The sequence below is a fragment of the Myotis yumanensis genome, unplaced genomic scaffold, assembly GCF_028538775.1.
Source record: "Myotis yumanensis isolate MYYU_CA2020_CCGP unplaced genomic scaffold, mMyoYum1.0.hap1 SCAF_17, whole genome shotgun sequence".
Classification (NCBI taxonomy): domain Eukaryota; kingdom Metazoa; phylum Chordata; class Mammalia; order Chiroptera; family Vespertilionidae; genus Myotis; species Myotis yumanensis.
The window spans coordinates 36,437,371-36,457,178 of NW_027223768.1; the positions used below are offsets into that span (position 1 = coordinate 36,437,371).

The 19,808-nt window shown below is 43.2% G+C and overlaps 1 protein-coding gene across 2 annotated transcripts in view; it reads left to right on the forward strand.

Moving 5' to 3' along the window:
- CD84 (CD84 molecule) overlaps positions 1–19,313 on the forward strand; it is a 31,620-nt gene extending 12,307 nt beyond the window's left edge. For both annotated transcript variants that reach the window (XM_070396774.1, XM_070396775.1), the window contains 6 exons: positions 8,703–9,047; positions 12,890–13,141; positions 13,423–13,542; positions 14,414–14,446; positions 16,443–16,540; positions 19,116–19,313. In XM_070396774.1, coding sequence (XP_070252875.1) covers positions 8,703–9,047; positions 12,890–13,141; positions 13,423–13,542; positions 14,414–14,446; positions 16,443–16,540; positions 19,116–19,184 — 917 coding nt within the window. In that variant the 3' untranslated portion in view covers positions 19,185–19,313. The remainder of the gene's footprint in view (positions 1–8,702; positions 9,048–12,889; positions 13,142–13,422; positions 13,543–14,413; positions 14,447–16,442; positions 16,541–19,115) is intronic.
- The last annotated feature ends 495 nt before the right edge of the window (positions 19,314–19,808 follow it).

Sequence of the window (19,808 nt, forward strand, 5' to 3'; positions counted from 1 at the left end):
AATGTCAGACATGAAACCTGGCTCAGACCTGTGTTCCCTTCACCTCACCAAGAGGCCTTTCTTCTATCCCCACCCCCAACAGCACCTCAAAATAACCTGGTCCTTTCACTCATCCTTGGCTTTTCCCTTCCACTTAAATGAAGGCATGAGCTTCTTCTGATTGAAAACCATATTCCTTTCATCTTTAGTGTCTCAACAAGTGTTAGTGGCCTTTGTATCCTCCATTGTACTTGGTCGGGGGGTTTGAAGGCAAGGTCCCTGGACTCAAGTCATTCACAATGTCTAGAAACAGACACATGGATTCACGACGGCCACACAATTTGGCAATTACTATGAGAGAGAAACCCAGAGCTGCAGAAAGCCAATGAGTTGGAAGGCCTAACCCAGAGCAAGGCCAACCAGGAAAATCTCTAAATGCTCTGCCTCCCTACCAACCTTTCACCACCAATCTCTTCTATTTTCAAACAAAATGAAATAAATTAATTTCACTTGACTCTCTCACTACTATTCTATTTTATCACTTTTTATTCTGTTCTGATATCTGGCTGTAACCAAAGAAAGAACCTAAAATATCAAAAGTGGTGGGCCGAGTAATCTTATAATAGCCCTTCATAGGCAGCTGTTTCTCACCCAGCCTTGGAGTAAGAGTTGGAAAGCATCAGTTTCAGGGTTTAGAGAGACTGTGTTTTGTGTTTGATTGAGGGACAATCCATAAAGTTTAGAAATGTTAGACTGCCTTGCAGAGTGAAGGACTGGCAGGCAGATTCAGGAATTCTTTTCAGGAAACAGTTGTAATAAACATCCTCTTAAAAACAGCAGGGTTGGCAGTTCCATTGGTAGAACAGTTCCCAAGGTCATCGGGGGTTCACAGTTTTTCAATCTTCCTGCTTCACCATTCTTAGTACTTGGCTTCATCTTCTTGATCCCAAATGTCTATCTGAGATCCCGCCTGCAAGAAGCAAGAAAGAGATAAATAAAGCAAAGTGCCTTCTTCTTAAAGACACAGAAGTCATATGCAACACTTTCACTTTCATCCTGTTGACCTGAACTTAGTCATATGACCAAACTTAGCTAGCAGAAAACTGGACAATAAGTGACTCTATTTCCTTCTACAAATGAAGGATTCTGTTACTACAAACGAAGCTCTAAGGAGAACAAATATAGGAAAACAACTAGAAGATTCTACCACAGCCCCCCACAAATAATATTTAAACCCATTCTCCTGATTTTCCATTCTTCCAACTTCTTACTTAGATGGTCCAACATCATCTCAAATTCAATATTTCTAAACCTGAACTTGTCTTCTACTTTGACTTCCTTCCAAAATAAAATGAATTGGTTTTCCACTGACATAAAGTAGACACGAAAAATATATTGTTGCCCTGGCCAGTGTGGCTCAGTTGGTTGCAATGTCATCACATGCACTAGAAGGTCTCTGGTACAATTCCCAGTCAGGGCACATGCCTAGGATGTGGGTTGGATCCCCAGTTGGGGCTCCATGCAGGAGGCAACTGATAGATGTATGTCTCCCACATTGATGTTTCTCTTTCTCTCTCCCTCCCCCCTCTCTAAGATCAATTATATATACACATATGTGTGTATATATATATATAATTGATTGACAAAAGAAGGTTTATATAATACAAATAAATAGTACAATAATTAATAAATAAATAGTAATACAAGAATAAACTCTGTAAGTAAACCTACTTTTGCCCACCTGTGTGTGTGCTTGTGCGCATTTGAACAACTGAATTATATTAGATGTCCTTATTCCTTGCCTTTCTTTGTACTATCTCTCAAATTTAACCCTTCCTTTCTATTCCCCCATCATCCTCTGGTTAATGCCCAGAAGGCTATAATAGGCTCCAAAATGGTCTCTCAAGGCCAGCTCCTCTTTCTTCTTACTTTTTCTATACATCATTACTATATTACTATGACCCTAAAACATTATTTTAATCTTCATCCTCAAAAACTTTCATAGCTCCCCTCTGTGGTGTAGACATTAAACTCAAGGCTGTCCCAAATCTAAGCCATATCTCTTTATATCTCCTGCCTTACCTCTCTCCACTGTTATTCCAATCTATACTTATTTAACCTACATTACACATTCTCCTGCTTCTAAACTTTGATTAAGGATCCCTTTGAGGAGTCCCACCTAAAGCACCCCTCCTGGGGATCAGTCACAGAAGGAAACAGTGATTCTGTTGCAACAGCTCTTGGATTACAGATGACCAACTCCAATGGCAACAGGAGGCGAGTCTTGGGAGTCCAAGCAGCGGCAGGGCTCTGTGGCTTCATTTCTCTGTCTGAAACAGCTATGGAGAGTCTTTAAAAACAAAACAAAACAAAACAAAAAACACTGAAGTTTGTTGTTGTTTTTTATTGTTTAAAATATTACATGTCTCCTTTTTTCCCCCGATTAACACCCCCCCCCCACTCCCACCCCCGAGGGCAAGGCCTCACCACCCCAGTGTCTGTGTCCATTGGTCATGCTAATATGCATGCATACAAGTCCTATGGTTGATCTCTAAGCCCATCCCCCCACCCCCCGCCTTCTCCCTGAGGTTGGATGGTCTGCTCAGTGCCATCTTGTCTCTGGATCCATATTTGCTCATCTGTTTATGTTGATCATTATATCCCACACATGAGTGCGATCATGTGATATTTATCTTTCGCCAACTGGCATATTTCACTTAGCATATGCTCTCCAGTTCCATCCATGCTGTTGCAAATGGTAAAAGTTCCTTCTTTTTTATAGCAGCGTAATATTCCATTGTGTAGATGTACCACAGTTTTCTAATCCACTCATCTGTGATGGGCACTTAGGCTGTTCCCATATTTTAGCTATGGTAAATTGTGCTGATATGAAGATAGGGGTGCATATATTCTTTCTAATTTGTGTTTCTGATATAGTCCTAGGAGTGGGATTACTGGGGTAAATGGGAGTTCCATTTTCAAATTTTTGAGGAAACTCCATACTATTCTCCACAGTGGCTGCACCGGTCTGCATTCCAACCAGCAGTGAATGAGGGTTCCTTTTTCTCCACATCCTCGCCAGCACTTGTTTGTTGATTTGTTGTTGATAGTCATTCTGACAGGTATGAGATGGTACCTCATTGTTTTGATTTGCATCTCTCAGATGTTTAGTGACTTTGAGCATGTTTTCATATGACTCTCGGCCTTCTGTATGTGCTCTTTCGAAAAGTGTCTACTTAGGTCCTTTGTCCATTTTTTGATTGGGTTGTTTATCTTCCTTTTGTTAAGTTGTACGAGTTCCCTGTAAATTTTGGAGATTAAACCCTTATCTGAAATAGCATTGGCAAATATGTTTTCCCATGCAGTGGGCTTTCTTATTGTTTTATTGATGGTTTCTTTTGCTGTGCAGAAGCTTTTTATTTTGATGTAGTCCCATTTGTTTATTTTTCTCTTTAGTTTCCATTGTCCTAGGAGCTATATTGATAAAGATATTACTATGACATATGTCTGATATTTTGCTGCCTATGGAGGCTTCTAAGATTTTTATGGCTTCCCAGCTTACATTTAAGTCCTTTAACCATTTGAGTTTATTTTTGTGTATGGTGTAAGTTGGTGATCTAGTTTAATTTTTTTTGCAGGTATCTGACTAATTTTCCCAGCACCATTTATTGAAGAGACTATCTTGACTCCATTGTATGCTCTTGCCTCCTTTGTCAAATATTAATTGAGCATAATGGCTTGGGTCTATTTCTGGGTTCTCTGTTCTGTTCCATTGGTCCATATGTCTGTTCTTGTGCCAGTACCAGGCAGTTTTGAGAACTGTGGCTTTGTAACATAGCTTGATATCTGGTATTGTGATCCCTCCAACTTTGTTCTTCTTTCTCAGGATTGCTGTGGCTATTCGGGGTCTTTTTTTTTTTTTTTATTCCAGATGAATTTTTGGAGAGTTTGTTCTAGGTCTGTGAAATATGCCGTTGGTATTTTAATGGGGATTGCATTAAATCTATAAATTGCTTTGGGTAGTATAGACATTTTAATGATGTTGATTCTACCAATCCATGAACACGGTATGTTCTTCCATTTGTTTATGTCTTCCTCTATCTCTTTTTTCAATGTTCTGTAGTTTTCTGAGTACAGGTCTTTTACCTCCTTAGTTAAGTTTATTTCTAAGTATCTTAATTTTTTTTTTTTTTTTTTGGTGCAATGGTAAATGGGATTGTCTTAACACTGAAGTTTTTAAGAGAAAAATAAAGTTCACCAAGTAAAGTGGTACCTAATAAAACCCCAGGGCTCTACTTGAATTAACCCTTAATAATGACTCTTTATACCTTCTTCTATATGGGCCGGGTGTCACCATGGCCATCATAGGGATAGACTAGGGAAGCCTTCAAGGGCATGTACCAATTATTAAGATGATAATAAAGAAGATGATGGTCTGGCCAGCTTGGCTCAGTGGTTGAGTATCAGCTTATGAACCAGGAGGTCACGGTTTAATTCCTCGTCAGGGCACATGCCCGGGTTGGGGCCTCAATCCCCAGTATGAGGCATGCAGAAAGCCGCCAATCGATGATTCTCTCATCATTGATGTTTCTATAGGGTGCCCCAAAATTCACGCAAGAAGTAATTTTGATAGAAAACACAGGTTTATAATTAAAAATTGTAAATTTTTTATTGATTCATAAAGTATGCAGTATAGGGTTATATATGGAATAGCACATTGGGTAAATGGCCTCCATGGCTTTGCTGGCACATACGCAAAGCCATGGTCTTCATTGGTCTTCATTGTCCCTGCTCCTGGGCCATAATTGGTTCTTGGTAATGCTTATCAAATTGAAGGGATTGAAATCAAAGGGCAACAGATATTAGAATCTGATTCAATAAACCAAGTAAAATTAGGCTTTTATTTTTTGTTGTTGTTGTTGTTAATGCTCACATAAAATTCAAATCTTGCGTGAATTTTGGGACATCCTATATCTCTTCCTCCCAATCCTTTCCTCTCTGAAATCAATTTTTTAAATTAATTAATTAATAAAAAAGAGACGAGGAGGAGGATTCTCATCCTCATTGTCATTATTAACCTCAGAAATAACTAACATGTATTTGCCTTGATGGTTAGTGAAGCATTTTCACTCATATTGTATGATTTGCTGATCACTAATTAGGTAGGGCAATTTTATAGCTATTATTTCCATTCTATGAATGAAGAAACTGAGACTCAGAAAGGTTTTGTGATTTTATAAGGTTACCCAGCTCATACATGTAAGTACTAGCACCTACATCTTCAGCCTCCCTATCTTTCCACTACATGCTAAGGTTTTGCAGCTGCCTCTCTTACATCACGGTTGGAACATTTGAAGGTGGGAGAATCTTTACCTTAATGCCTGTACAAACCCTATGCCATTTCTCAGCAAGCCCAGAATTCTCACCACAGCAGCAGCACAAATAGCAGCAGGACTTCCCTCAGCTCCTTCTATCGGCCCCCCAGCCTGCACCACTTCCTGATGACTTGCCATGGAAGATAAGATACACAAACTACAAAAGCAGCACCCCACATCCACCATGTTGTGGCTGCCCAACTGCTTTAACACTGAGAACTCTACCTTAGCAAACTGCCTACACACTTCCTGGAGTCTGATGAAAGAGCCCACCAAAATGATGAGGCAATGGCACACACACTGTATCCATCTTCTCACACCTGACCTGAATCCACGAGCAGAATGGCAATTAGGTACTAGGGGCCTTATGTAAAAGAAAAAAAAAAAAAAAAAGCCTTAAGATCTGGCACCAGGACCAGTTGCATAATTTGTAGAACCCAGCACAGCATGAACTATGGGGCTCCTTGTTCAAATACTATGAAGAATTTCAAGGTGTTGCAGCATCATTAAACTAAATTCAGGGTCTCTCTGAGCTCAAGGCTCTGTGTGACTGCACAAGTCACATAAACTATATCTGGGACATCCAGAGACTCAGGCTGGGACCCTCCGCATGTCCCTCTCCCTGATGTCATTAGCCCAATGGGACAGTTTACCTGGAGAGAATTCATGAATTTTGGTAAACTATGACTCCCGCCACTGAAAGCAACCTTAGTTTCTGCTTGGTCCCCCAATGGTGTGTTCCTTGTGCTCTTACCACACATCACATTGAATGCAGTACTTGTATACACATCTGTCTTTACCAGGACTGCAGCCATGTCTATTCACCCGTGAGTCCCTAACACAGCATCTGGTACATAGATAGCACTTAATGTTTGTAAATAAGGGTCCTTAGTCTCTCGCGCCCCCCAGGGCCCTGTTGCATATCCTCCCCTAACTAAGTCATCAGGCCTTGCCTGCGATGGTCTTCCTCAGAGGAAATGTTGGTTGGTCTGAAAGAAAAAAGGTTTATATTTGCAGCCCCTGGGTTCATTCAGAACTGCTTACTGGCTGAAGACAAAGGCAGCCTTAGTGAGACAGATTAAAAATCCCTTTGCTTTTTAAAATTTTTTAAATTGATTTCAGAGAGGACGGGAGAAGGAGAGAGATAGGAACATCAATAATGAGAGAGAATCATTGATCGGCTGCCTCCTGCAGGCCCTCTACTACTGGGGATCGAGCTTGCAACCGGGCATGTGCCCTGACCAGGAATCGAACCATGACCTCCTGGTTCATAAGTAGATGCTCAACCACTGAGCCACATTGGCCGGGCCCTTTGCTTTTATGACACTTCAAAATGACCTATATTCTCAATGACCCTTCTTCTTGCTCTCTTTGTGCCAAGCCTTGAATAAATTTTAGGGTCAGCCTGAACCCACTTATGTGGAAAACTTATGTCCTGCTCTTTGGGGCTTACATGCAGCCAATATTCATCAGAGGATCACTGTTATTGTTTATGGCTGATTCTCTTACTTGATGGGTCAGTGCCTGTGTCTCTTGGTTTTTTAAACATTTGTAATATAATCCGTGGTGGCTCAAAACACTATTTCTTACTAAATAGAGCTCAGTGAGAATAAGAAAGTAATGAGAGAAGAGGAAAAAGATGAGAAAAATAACATCTTATAATTATACTAGAGGTCAGATGCACAAAATTTGTGTATGGGTAGGGTCGTTAGGCCTGGTCAACAATCAGGCCCGATCTGTGGGGTGATTGGTGGAGCAATGGGGGGCCCCACTAGCACCTGCCTTGGGTGGCCTGGGGTCTGCCGGCTGGGGGCAGCTCCTGCATTGAGTGCCAACCCCCTGGTGGGCAGTGCATGTCATAGAGACCGGTCGTTCCACTGGTCATTCCATCATTCGGTCAATTTGCATATTAGGCTTTTATTATATAGAATTGCCTTTCATTTCAGAAATTATGTATTAAATCACTTTATTTTATTAGGTGATGGAGGGAAAGAAAAATAAACCTTTAATTTTTTTTTCTCATGTTGGATTTTAAAAACACTCATTCTTGCTTTGACCGGTTTGGCTCAGTGGATAGAGTGTCAGCCTGAGGACCAAAGGGTCCCGAGTTCAAATCCGATCAAGGGCACATACTTCGGTTGCATGCTCCTCCCTGGTCTGGGCCCTGGTCAGGGGTCATACAGGAGGCAACCAATGGATGCGTTTCTCTCACATTGATATTTCTCTCTGTCTTTCCCTCTCTCTTCCACTTTCTCTAAAAATCCAATGGAAAAATATCCTCAGGTGAGGAATAAATAAATAAATTCACTCATCCTTCAGCTTTTACTGGAAAGTGTCCCTGGATTCCCAAAACAGATCAAGTCCCTCTTGCTATTCTCTCTCAACAACCATAATACTTACTTGCTTTGTATTTAAGCGTTTGTGGTTACCTCGTCCACATTGGTCTCTTTATTTAACTGTTACATTCTGGAGAGCAGGAAGTATATCTATTTTTGTTCACCATTGTATCCCCAACTCCTTATTACATTAGTTCTGTAATCTCCCATCAATAGTTTATCTCCTGGCCTCGGTGTGTTTTTCCTAATGCTTAAAAGAGTAGTTTGCTCAACAAACATTCATATTATAGATTACATTAATAAATACCTACCACAGTATCTGAATCAAAGCTGACCTTGAATAAATCTATGCATTCATTCATAAATGTATGAATGAATAGATGAACTTTACTTCAGAAGTTGTTCCAAGACATTCTAGGCAACACACAAGTGAAATCCATTTATCACTATGTCCCAGAAGTATTTACTAACCACCCACTGTGTGTCAGGTACTCTTCCAGGGACTGGAGATACACTAGTTAACAAAAAAGATCCCCCAAATCGTCAACTTAGGGAGTATTTACTCCAGAGCACTGTACCTGCCAGGAATAGAAGCATAAATGTAACCTTTTTGCAAAGACCACAGGAGCCATCCCAGGCCCTCCCCCAACCCTTCCACTTCTTGGACATCTGATATTGGGAAAGAAAGACATTCAATATCTCAGACCTCATGGAGGCTTATGTTCCTTCTAGCTCTCAGAGTCTGTAAGTCTAGATAAACATGTTTTTAATTAAATAGATCCCTGGAAATTCACTGGGAAACTTCATTTTTGAATGATAACCCTTAAAAAAATGTATCCATCATAACATATTAAATATGTCTAGGGTAGAATGCCAAAACAAAAAGGCATCCTCAAGAAACTGGGTGATCTGCATCCATGGGAGCGCCTAAGGGAGACTCCAGCCTGGGGAGACAGGGAGCTCTGAACAGTGCAACAGCCAAATGGCTACAATTTCCTATTTATGTCCTCAGGTCTGGAAGCAGCTGAAAGCAACACAAACATGCTCACGGTGAATGGGATTCTGGGGGAAACAGTTACTTTCCCCTTAAATATCCAAAACATACAGCAAATTACCAACATTAACTGGGTGAGTTCCAAAACTTCCGTTGCTTTTGTGGTGGCCCTCTCAGGCGCACCCCCCCACGTCATTGTGACCCACCAAAACTATAAACAGCGAGTAAACGTCTCAAGTCAGAACTACAACTTGGAGATCAGCAATCTGAGGATGGAAGATGCAGCGATCTACAGAGCTGACATAAATACAAAGAACTCTGAAAAGGAGACACTCACCAGGACCTACAAACTTCAAGTTTATCGTAAGTCGTGGGAAGATAAAGGGCTTGTTTTTTATTTTTACTTTGCAAATTTGCTATTGCAGAACAACTGTATTTCTGACTACTGGGTTCCCTAAATCATTTTATGCTTATAAATAAGCATCACTATATTAATACTTTTCAAGAGGGTGTGGCTTGGCTTGTTTTTAGCAATGTAACCTTCTATCAGCATTTGTCCCGTGGCCTTGTTTTTCTTTTCTATAAAATGTGAATAATCATACTACTCACTTCCCATGGCTATTGTGAGGACCACGTGAGACAGTATGTGCAAAGTACTTTAGAAAACTTTTTATTTTGAAATAATTACAGGTACATAGAAAGGTGTAAAGACACTTACAGGGAGGTTCTGTGTCCACTATACTCAGTCTTCTCCCAATGGTAACATCTTATATAACTACTAGAGGCCCAGTGCAAGAAATTTGTGCACCAGTAGGGTCCCTAGCAGCTGCCAGCTGCTGGCCAGGGCCTTCCTTCGTTCTGCGCTGCCCCCTGGTGGTCATCGCTCATCATAGCGTGCGATGGGACTCCCTGTCAGTCGAACTCCAGAGGGGACACTTTGCAAATTAGGCTTTTATATATATAGATAGTTTAATATCAAAACTAGGAAATTGGCATCTGTGCAAGAAATAGAGCTTACTTTATATTTCACCACTTATACAGGCACTGGTTTATGTGTGAGTATACGTGTCGCTCTGTGCAATTTATTTACATAGTAGAGGCCTAGGGCATGGATTAGTGCACCAGTGGGGTCCCTCAGCCTGGCCTGCACCCTCTCGAAATCTGGGACCCTGCAGGGGATGTCGGACTGCTGGTTTCAGCCTGATCCCCCTTGGTCAGGCCAAGGGACTCCACCAGTGCACAAATCCATGCACTGGGCCTCTAGTATGCATATAAGATCTTTGGTGAATCTCATCTTGCCCTCCCCCCTTCTCTCTGAGATTCATCAGTCTGTTCCATGTTTTCATGCTAATGTGTTTTCATGCCAATGTGTGTGTTAGCTACTGGTTGAACAGTCAAAAGGTCACTTAGGCTTTTATATATACTAGAGGCCCGGTGCATGAATTTGTGAACAGGTGAGATCCCTCAGGGTTGCCTGCGGGGATCAGGTTGAAACCCGCAGTCCAACGCCACCTGCAGCTCCTGCCTACCACTCCCGCTCATCCTGGCCCCGCTGCACCTGACGTGGGCTTGTGGCCAGTCAGTCCCTATCAGGAGAGGCTCGTGCCGCCACAGCGGTGCTCACCAGCTGTGAGTCCTGCATCTGGTGCCCATCCCAAGGCAGGGGGGGGGGGCGGTTCAGGATGCAATCAGCCCTCTGGGCTGGCAGTAGGATGCCCTTGCCAGCCTGGGATCCAGATCTATCCCACTGACGTTCGCACAAGTTTTCAGAAGCCACCTGGCGGCCACTTTCATATCATTTCTTCCTTGCGGAGCATCTAGGGAGGGGAAGCGGCAATGTAGTGATTGTGCCGGTGGCACCAGTCCATCGGTGCCTGGCCCATTCTCCAGAGATTGGACCTGCAGGACTACTGAGGGAGGGAGTGGCTGCTGCTGGGCTGTGAGCCATTGGGACAGGTCGTTCAGCTGAGCAGCGCTCCCGCTGTGGAAGCACACTGACCACCAGGGGGCAGCTCCTGCATTGAGTGTCAGTGCGCATCATAGCAATCTGTCATTCGGTTGTTTGGTTGTTTGGTCGCTTAAGGCTTTTATATATACAGATAAGATGTAGCTTCATGTAACTACTACCACAATCAAGATACTTAACTGTGCCATCACCAGAAGTTCCTCATCCCTTTATAGTCACTCATTACTGCCCCTTTCCCCTGCCAAGCTCCTGGAAGACATTAATCAATTGTTCATATCTGTAATTATGTTAGTTCACAAATGTTCACATAGATGGAATCACAGCATGGAATCATGCTTTTGAGGAGTTATCCTGATTATTGCAAGTATCAATAGTTTATATCTTTCATTATAGGAGAACCATTCATAGCATAGATGTACTAGATTATTTAACCATTCACATATAAGAAATATTTTAGTTGGAATTAGACCTCTTGCCAGCTGTGTGACCTTGAGCAAGTTGTTTTGTTTAATCCAAAATGGCCAAAATGAAAAATAGTGATACCTTTAAATGCTGGTGAGGATGTGGAGAAACTGGATCACTCATACATTGCTGGTGGGAATTTAAATAGATTGGCAATTTTTTTAATGAAAAATTATTCTTAGAAGTTCTGAGATCTGGAGAGAGCTAACAAGCCATGAAAAGGCATGGAGGTAACTTAAACCATGGAGACAGTAAAGGATCGGTGCTTGCCAGGGGTTTGGGGGAGGGAGGGATAAATAAGCAGAGCACAGAGGGCTTTTAGGGCAGTGAAACTCTACTGTATGATCTACAATGCTGAATACATGTCACTATATATTTGTCAAAACTCATAGAATATACAGCACCAAGAGTGCATATCACCTGTGAACTTTGGGTGATCATGATAGTGCATCAATGTACATTATCTGTTGTATGTACCACTCTGGTGGGGATGTTGATGATGGAGGAGGCTGTGGGTGAATGGGGCAGGGTACATATGGTAACTCCCTGTACTTTCTACTCAGTTTTTTTAAGAACGTTAAATTGCTCTCAAAGATAGAACCTATTTTAAAGGGGGAGGGGAGAAGTTCTCAGATAAATAGCGCTGATGTTTGCACAACAATGTGAATGTACTTAACTGTACAATTAAAAATGGTTAAAATACTAAATGTTATGCCATGTATATTTTATCACAATACATTTTTGAAATTAAAAGAAATGGTTTTACATATGATTTCATTCTTGGGCATTTATCTCAGAGAAACAAAATCTTATTTCAGGCAGAAACTTGTATACAGATATTCATAGCAGCTTATTGCAATAACTTTAAGATGTTTGTTTTCATCCCTTTATACATTTAGTTGCAACTTCTTTGCTGAATTGGATAGTGGCTTTCAAATACTGGAGAATATTTTCTAATTTGTTTTTATTTTGTTAATTTTTTTGTTGTTGTTGCTATTTGCAATGTAATGGCTATAGACAGGACACACTTTTCAGTTTAACCTTCTTTAGTAACCTTTCCTCCATTGCTTTCTTAAGTCTAGAGCAACCATCAACAAGACAATAAATCAAGTCCAAGTTTGTAGCATTTGCCAATTCCTGTGACATAAATACTCCCACTGTGGCTGATTTTTTTATATTAAATTTATTCAGGTGACATTGGTTAATAACATTATGTAAATTTCAGGTGTACAACATCTGTATACAATATTGTGTGCTCACACCCCAAAGTCTAGTTTCCTTCCATAATATATTTGACGCCCTTTGCCCTACCTGACTTCCCCTTTGGTAACCTCCATTCTGCTGTCTGTGTCTAAGTTTTTGTTTTATTTTGATTGTTACTTTTTGTTTTATATTTCACATACAAGTGAAGTCATATGGTTTTTATCCTTTCTCATCTGATTTATTAGCATCATAGCTTCAAGAACCACCCATGATGTCACAAATAGATCATTTTAAGACATGCAGAGTGGGAAAGACTACACATCATTACAAAAGACAGATACATAGATATAAATAACTTTTCGAGCACAAATAATAGTAAATTGTCAAAAAATTAGAAAGTGATGAGTTTTGAGTATTTATTCTGTTTGTTTTTAATATGGTTTATTTTATTTTAACTTTTTATACTTTGCTTTTACATGATAGCTGTGTTTAATAAACATTTGAAAAAAATTTTTTTAAATATAGCAGCTGGCCCTCACAAGCTGGTATAGGCTAATGTGTTTCCCCTCCATAGGTAGGCTTGGGAAGCCGAAAATTACCCAGAGTTTAACGACATCTTCGAACAGTACTTGTAATGTCACACTGACATGCTCCATGGAGAAAGAAGAAAAAAATGTGAAGTACAGTTGGAGTCCCATGGGGACAGAGGGTAGTGTTCTCCAAGTCTTCCAGACTCCTAACAACCAAGAGCTGACTTACACCTGTACAGCCTGGAACCCCGTCAGCAACAATTCTGACTCCATCTCTGCCCAGCAGCTCTGTGCAGGTAACAGCTCTGTCCATCTCTCCTGGAGTCCTACCGCTAGGCCTGGTCCCCAGGGGCCTCTCCTCCGAGGAAGCCCTGGAAACCGGTCCAAACCAGAGGGATGATCCCTGGTTCCGTTTCTAACCCTGACTTTCGATAGCAGAAAGTATAGTTTCCCTCAAAGCTCTGGTACTCCCCTGGAGGGTCCCCAGTTTGGACAATGCCCCTGGAATGTGGCCAAGCCTGCCCAGCATCTTGGGCCGATTTTCCGAGAGTTGTCTCACTGCCTCTTCCATTTCCAGATAGCCCCACGGGCCTCCATATTCACCGTGCTGGATTGCTGAGTGGACTGGCTGTGCTCTTTCTGGTTATAGTCATCCTACCTTCAGTGCTTCTGTTCCTTTTTTGCAAGAAAGGACGAGGTAGGATTTCCCCAATGTGGAAATGCACCTTCCTTCTCCCTAGGACTGGAGTCATTTACCCAAGGTGGTGTGGAGAGGTCTTTTGTCGCAGGGAATCAGCATTTCTACAATCCCCACCCCACCAACCACACAATCTCCCAGACTGATGGCCCTGCCTGTATGGTATCACTCTGAAGGCTCTTCAGAATCTGTTCATGGGATCACCAGTATCTAGTGGGCCCAGAGCTTGGGTTCAAGTTTAGCACCCCCATTAATAAGCTGTGCTTCATTAGGCATGTATCTTTACCTCTTTGGCTCAGAGTTCTTATATCATATAGATTATATGATATAAGGCTTGGGCAGCGGTTCTCAACCTGTGGGTCGCGACCCCTTTGGCGGTCGAATGACCCTTTCACAGGGGTCGCCTAAGACCATCCTGCATATCAGATATTTACATTACGATTCATAACAGTAGCAACATTACAGTTATGAAGTAGCAACGAAAATAATTTTATGGTTGGGTCACAACATCAGTAACTGTATTTAAAGGGCCAGAAGGTTGGGAACCACTGGATTAGAGGGTCTTCAAGGTCACTTTCAATTCCATCATATTTTTTACTTTGGAGAGTCACTGAGGAACATGTCCTAATTTGGTATTCCATGGTTGTCACTAGATTCTTCCAGATCCCTCTGGATTCTTCTGTATTTGTGCTATTTTCAAGTGAGAAAACCAGACCTTCACACCTTAGGGGGAAATTACACCATCCTATTCGTCCTGACCCCATATCCACCCAAAATCTCCCCTTCGCTCAAATCAGAATAAGAAGCCTGGATGTAGGAGGCTCTCCCTCTGCTTCCCGGTTCTTGACTCTCCTTTGGTCTCATTCCTCAGGTTCCTCCTTCAAGACCTTCCATAAGAAACCTGGTAAGTTTTCAGCCACAAGTTTCTCTGGATGACAAGTGGGAGAGACGAATTCACAGCAGAGTGGTTAAGGCTAAGCTTGTGCTTTGCAGACAGTTTGGGGCGAGCATGTCAAACTCGCAGCCCGCGGGCTGCATGCCTTGTTTATTCGGCCTGTGTTAGTCTTTGAGTTTGACATGCTTGGTCTGGGGTGAAGGTCCCAGCTTTTCCACTTATCAGCTACCAGTTATTTTATCATTGTGAGTCTCCATTTTCTCAATTATAAAATATGCATAGTAATGGGTTAAATGGAATTCCATATGTAAAACACTTGTCTGGTGCCTGGCACATAGTAAGTACTCAGTCAATGTTAGCTACCATACCTATCATGGGTAGGCCCTGGCTTGGCCTCATGATGAGAAGTCACACAACCCGCTCAGGCCATAGGTGATCTTCAGGGTTCCTCAAAAAAAGACATCTGTCTTCAACACCTTACAGCAAGCATGTCAAACTCGCAGCCTGCGGGCCACATATCTCGTTTATTTGGCCCATGTTAGCCTTTGAGTTTGAAATGCTTGCCTTACAGTCTCTTGGGAAGGATAAAGGGCTGCTTTTTTTTTTTTTAAATCTATAAGTGAGACAAGAGAACACTCAGTCTAGCTCACTCACCAAGTCTGAGGCAGGGGCTGGACAGGACGAAACTCTGAAATGTTGGATCCTTCTGAGATTGCTCAACTCAGATCTGCTAAGTGTGGCTATGCTAGTGCCCTTGAACATGAAGACTCTAAATTCTAGCTGTATCTTTTCAACTTGATCCTAAATTGTTCCATGTTAGGAGCAAAGAAAAGCGGTACACTGGGATGAGGGCTTCTACCAGCCCATGAATTATTAAAAGTAGAAACGTGTCTCTCCTGTCTGCTTCTCTGGAGCTTCACACACAGTCTGGCACATTGAGGGAGCTTAACCAATGTTTGACTGTGTGAGTCAATCGAGCAAGCCTCAACTGTTTGTAGAGGGTCTGCTATGTGGTTAACGTTGAGGCAATAACAGTATTGTATGTACCAGAAGATTCCAACACAGTATATAACTAGAGAGACTCAATCTAGTAGAAAAACCAAGGACTTCTCGTTAAAAAACAACTAGCCATGCAAGGCAGTCAATGCTAAGTGCCAGAGACACATAGAAGAGCCTGGTAGAAGAGCTACTTTGACTGCCCACACAGAGATTGAAGAGAGTCTCTTTAGCCTAATGTGGACTCTAGAAAAAAGAATTCCCGCTGAGCTCTGGGTGAGGCTTGAGCCAGGTGCTTCCCATAGCACATGGAATCCCTAGAAGAGGGAAAGACAGTCCAAACACCCAAGCATCCATCTCAAGAGGATGGGAGCCATCTCTTAAGGCTTCATTTCTTCACCTTAAAAAGAAAATATTAGAATAGACCATCTCTAAAAAGTCATCCACCTTTTGGTTTTGGTTTTGTGTGTGTGTGTGTTTGTTGTTTTTTTAAGCCTCACCCAAGGATATTCTTCCATTGATTTATTTATTTATTTTTTTAGAGAGAGTGGAAGAAAGGAAAAGAGAGAGAAATATCGATGTGAGAGAAACACATCGATTGGTTGCCTCCTGCATGAGCCCCGACCAGGGTCCTGGCCGGGGAGGAGCCTGCAACTGAGGTACATGCCCTTGACCGGATTCCAACCCGGGACCCTTCGGTCTATAAGCCAATGCTCTATTCACTGAGTCAAATCGGCTACGGCCGTGGTCGGCAAACTGCGGCTCGTGAGCCACATGCGGCTCTTTGGCCCCTTGAGTGTGGCTCTTCCTAAGCCTTAGGAGTACCCTAATTAAGTTAATAACAATGTACCTACCTATATAGTTTAAGTTTAAAAAATTTGGCTCTCAAAAGAAATTTCAATCGTTGTACTGTTGATATTTGGCTCTGTTGACTAATGAGTTTGCCGACCACTGGGCTAGAGCAAGTCATCCACCTTTTGCATACTGTGCTTCTATCTTTGTGACACAGATGCTGCCTCAAAGAACACAGTATACACATATGTCAATGCTCCAAGAGATCCTCAGCCAGAAGAGCTCAGAATCTACGATGAAATCTCCCTGTCCAAGGTGAGCTGATTCCACTCATGAATCTTCACCAGCACTCCCAGGACAGGGAGTCACTGGTGGCAGGCCTCTCTTTATTACTGCCTCTCCAGAACAGGCAAGAATCTGGAAATACCATATCAGGGAAATACCATGTCAGGGAAATGACGCCAGGATTCTCTCTATGGGGATAGGAAGGTGGTCAATTGTCACCCCATGGCAGCCTCCAGGGTGAGGCCCTAAACTTTCATGTGGGGGTCTGGCTCAAGGTTAGATGAGAATCATGATTAAGAGTGAAGCATCCTCTACAGGGGACAAGCTACAAGAGAGCCCCTGGTGTGAGGGGAGGGCTGTTCCATGTGAACAGATTGCTTAAGGGGGCTCCAAGGTCACAGAGCTGAGAGAGGTGCCCTTGAACTCGATTAACTTGTCTGCCTGCAGCAGCAGCTTATTTTCCTCAGGCTCAGAGTCACTCTGTCCCACACCGGCTAACTCCCACCTGCCTTTGACCTGCCTGCCCCTCCCTCACCTCCACCCTGAATCAGTATTTTACCTGGTATCACCTTTCTCTGTGCCTGTGCCAGGCTGCTCCTCTGAAGGGGTAAACTGAGGCCTGCCTGATGAATCTAGCACTGTGTTTGGACTGATAGGGCAGCGGGGTCCATAAAGCCCATAAAGCTAATACCCTGACTAAGCGAAACTCGATCTCCACCATGCAAACCCCTCTTCTTGATTTTTTTTTGCCCAAATGCTACCCACCCTCCCATCATCGCACCCTCATCTGACCCAGAACTTCTCCAAAGCTGGATGGAAGCAGAGCTGAGGCCTGGAGAGAAGTCCGCCTGGTGAAAATGCTAACAGGAAGGAGTGATGGGCAGGGGTAGAAGTAGGAAGGGGGACACATAGCATTGTGCTTGGGTTCCATGACTAAGTGAATGACAGGTGTTTTACAGGTGCTTCCCACCAAGGAGAAGCCAGGAAACACAACATATTCCACAGTGCGGTACTCTGATAATGCCAATCCTTTCTAACGTTTTATCCCTGTTGTCATATCTGTTCCAACAATTCTGCTATTACACCCTGTTCATTCAACAAGTTGCCAGCTGGTTTCCTTGGGACTCCTCTCTAGACTCCTCAGGACTACTGGCTGAGGGCTTTGGTCTAAGGTACTTCCACACACACACAGAGCCCTACTCCCCAGGTCAATGGCTATTCACAGGCTGGCCTGTTTAGGGTGCTGATCCCACCCTTTAAGTGCAGGACCCCCTGAGCCCCTGATCATAGTTTGAAAACCTCAGCCTCTGCAATACCCAGGGCCTCTGTTAGCTCACGGTGTGAAAATAAGAAAACAGGAGCCTCCCGGAGGCCCATACCAGATACAAAGAACACAGGCTCATTTCGGCTCCCATTTGCTCTCTCAGCTGAGTTTTAACAGTATGCAACCTGCACAAGCATTTGTCGTGGTCTAGTGACAGTCACAAGTCCCTGTGCTTCGGTGTCTTTCCCTGGAATGTGCAAAGGAACAGTCAACCCTGTCCTTTAACAGAACTTTCCATTTGGGGGATCTGTTGAGGGGCGGTCACCATCTGAGGGTCCTCATTTCTGCTACTGTCAGAAGGACAGCTTTGGGGTCTCTTGGGGAATCAAATGTTTTGAAAGTGTTCCTGTTTAATAGCTGAGCTAATACGCAGGAAGCTAATCATGAAAGATAAATTTGAACCCAGGAGTCTAGAAAAATGGGAAAATAATGATAATAAATGAATGGTGGGAGGATATATTGGGAACGTGGAACGGAATGTAAATGAATCCGTAAGTAAAATTCAAGAGCTGACTCTTTAAGGCATCTGTGAGCCGGACAAGTAGGAAAGTTGTAAAGGTAAGTCAAGCGCCCCGCAGAAAGAGACAGGGGGCCTTTTTTCCTCAGTGATCACCAAAGGGAAGGAAGGAGGAGGAAAAAAAGGAGGTGAGTGAGGCAAGAAGAGAAGGAAAAGAAAGGAGGAAGGAGAAGCAAGAAGTGAGGGACAAGGGGCTCACATGTTTGAACCAGGATCTGAAGGAGAGTGGGAGGAAACAGAGGAGGAGCTCGCAGTGTGAAGAACTAGACTTGAGGAATTCCTCAGGGAGTCCTGAATTGAGATATCTCAAAGTGAATCCTCTAGACAGGTTGAATGACAGTTATTCATTGGTCAGTATGTGATTTAAGATCAAAGACTCCTCAAGCCAGTGGGCAGGTTGTCTGCAGTGTTCTAAACTAGAGCAGGAGAGATGCTAGCAGAGGTAACTTGCCACGGTGACTAGGGGAAGGTACAGAAGGAACTGGACCTCAACTAGGAACAAGGAAAGCAAGTGGCTTGAGCCTGGCTGTTGCCTCAAGCCTATGATCAAAACCATTCCCTCCTGCTTTTTTCTGGGTGAAAAAGTTGATGGCCCAAAGGCTTCCAAATGGGGCGGCTGGGGCAGAGGTGAAAGACTCACCAAAGGGCAAGGCCCTGCTACCCCAGACTTCCTCAGGGCAACACCCCTGGGTTCCTCATGGGAACTGGAATTCCCCAGCAGCACCTTTATGTTAACATGTCCTCTCTCTCCCTCGTGGGCACAGGTGGACAAAACCATCAGCACTCAGAACAGCAAACCTCCTAAGACTCCAAGCTATGTATCTGTGATCTAGGCTGCCAGACAGCATTCTCTCCATGGAAACTAAACCATAACCACGGATAATGGCAGATGCCCTGGACCCAGACTTTCTCTGCCCAGCTCTTACCTGAAGACTGCAAATCGCCACATCCCAATATGAAAAGCAGGAAGCCCTCTGCTGCTGGACATAGCTTGTGCTTAGATAGACAGATGGACATGTGCCCTTTCTGAAATGGGTGCATTGCCTTCTGGATGAATAAGACAAGCCCCTTGGCACAGTGCTCTCCAATCTTCTTTACATCGCAGCACATGTAGAAAATATGTTTATGGCACAATGAAGTAAACAATCAAGATTGCTCATGTCTGGAGGCTCCCTGGGGCTAGAGGCCTCTTGTGATTACAGGTGATGACCCTTCCCAGCAACTCCAAACATAGAGAGGACCCGTATTGTGCACCTCTGTAATACGCCGTGGCACGCCACCTAAGATGCTCTGCTGACATTCAATATGCGGGAGAAGCCCTGGTTCATGGCTTGGGAAAATTAGGCAAAGGCCCCCTTTTTCCTTGAGGCAGATGCAGCCCCTCACCCAAGTGCATGGCTTGGTAAATAGAGTGTGAGCTGCATGCATTTCAGCCTCCACTTGCCCCCTTTACCCAG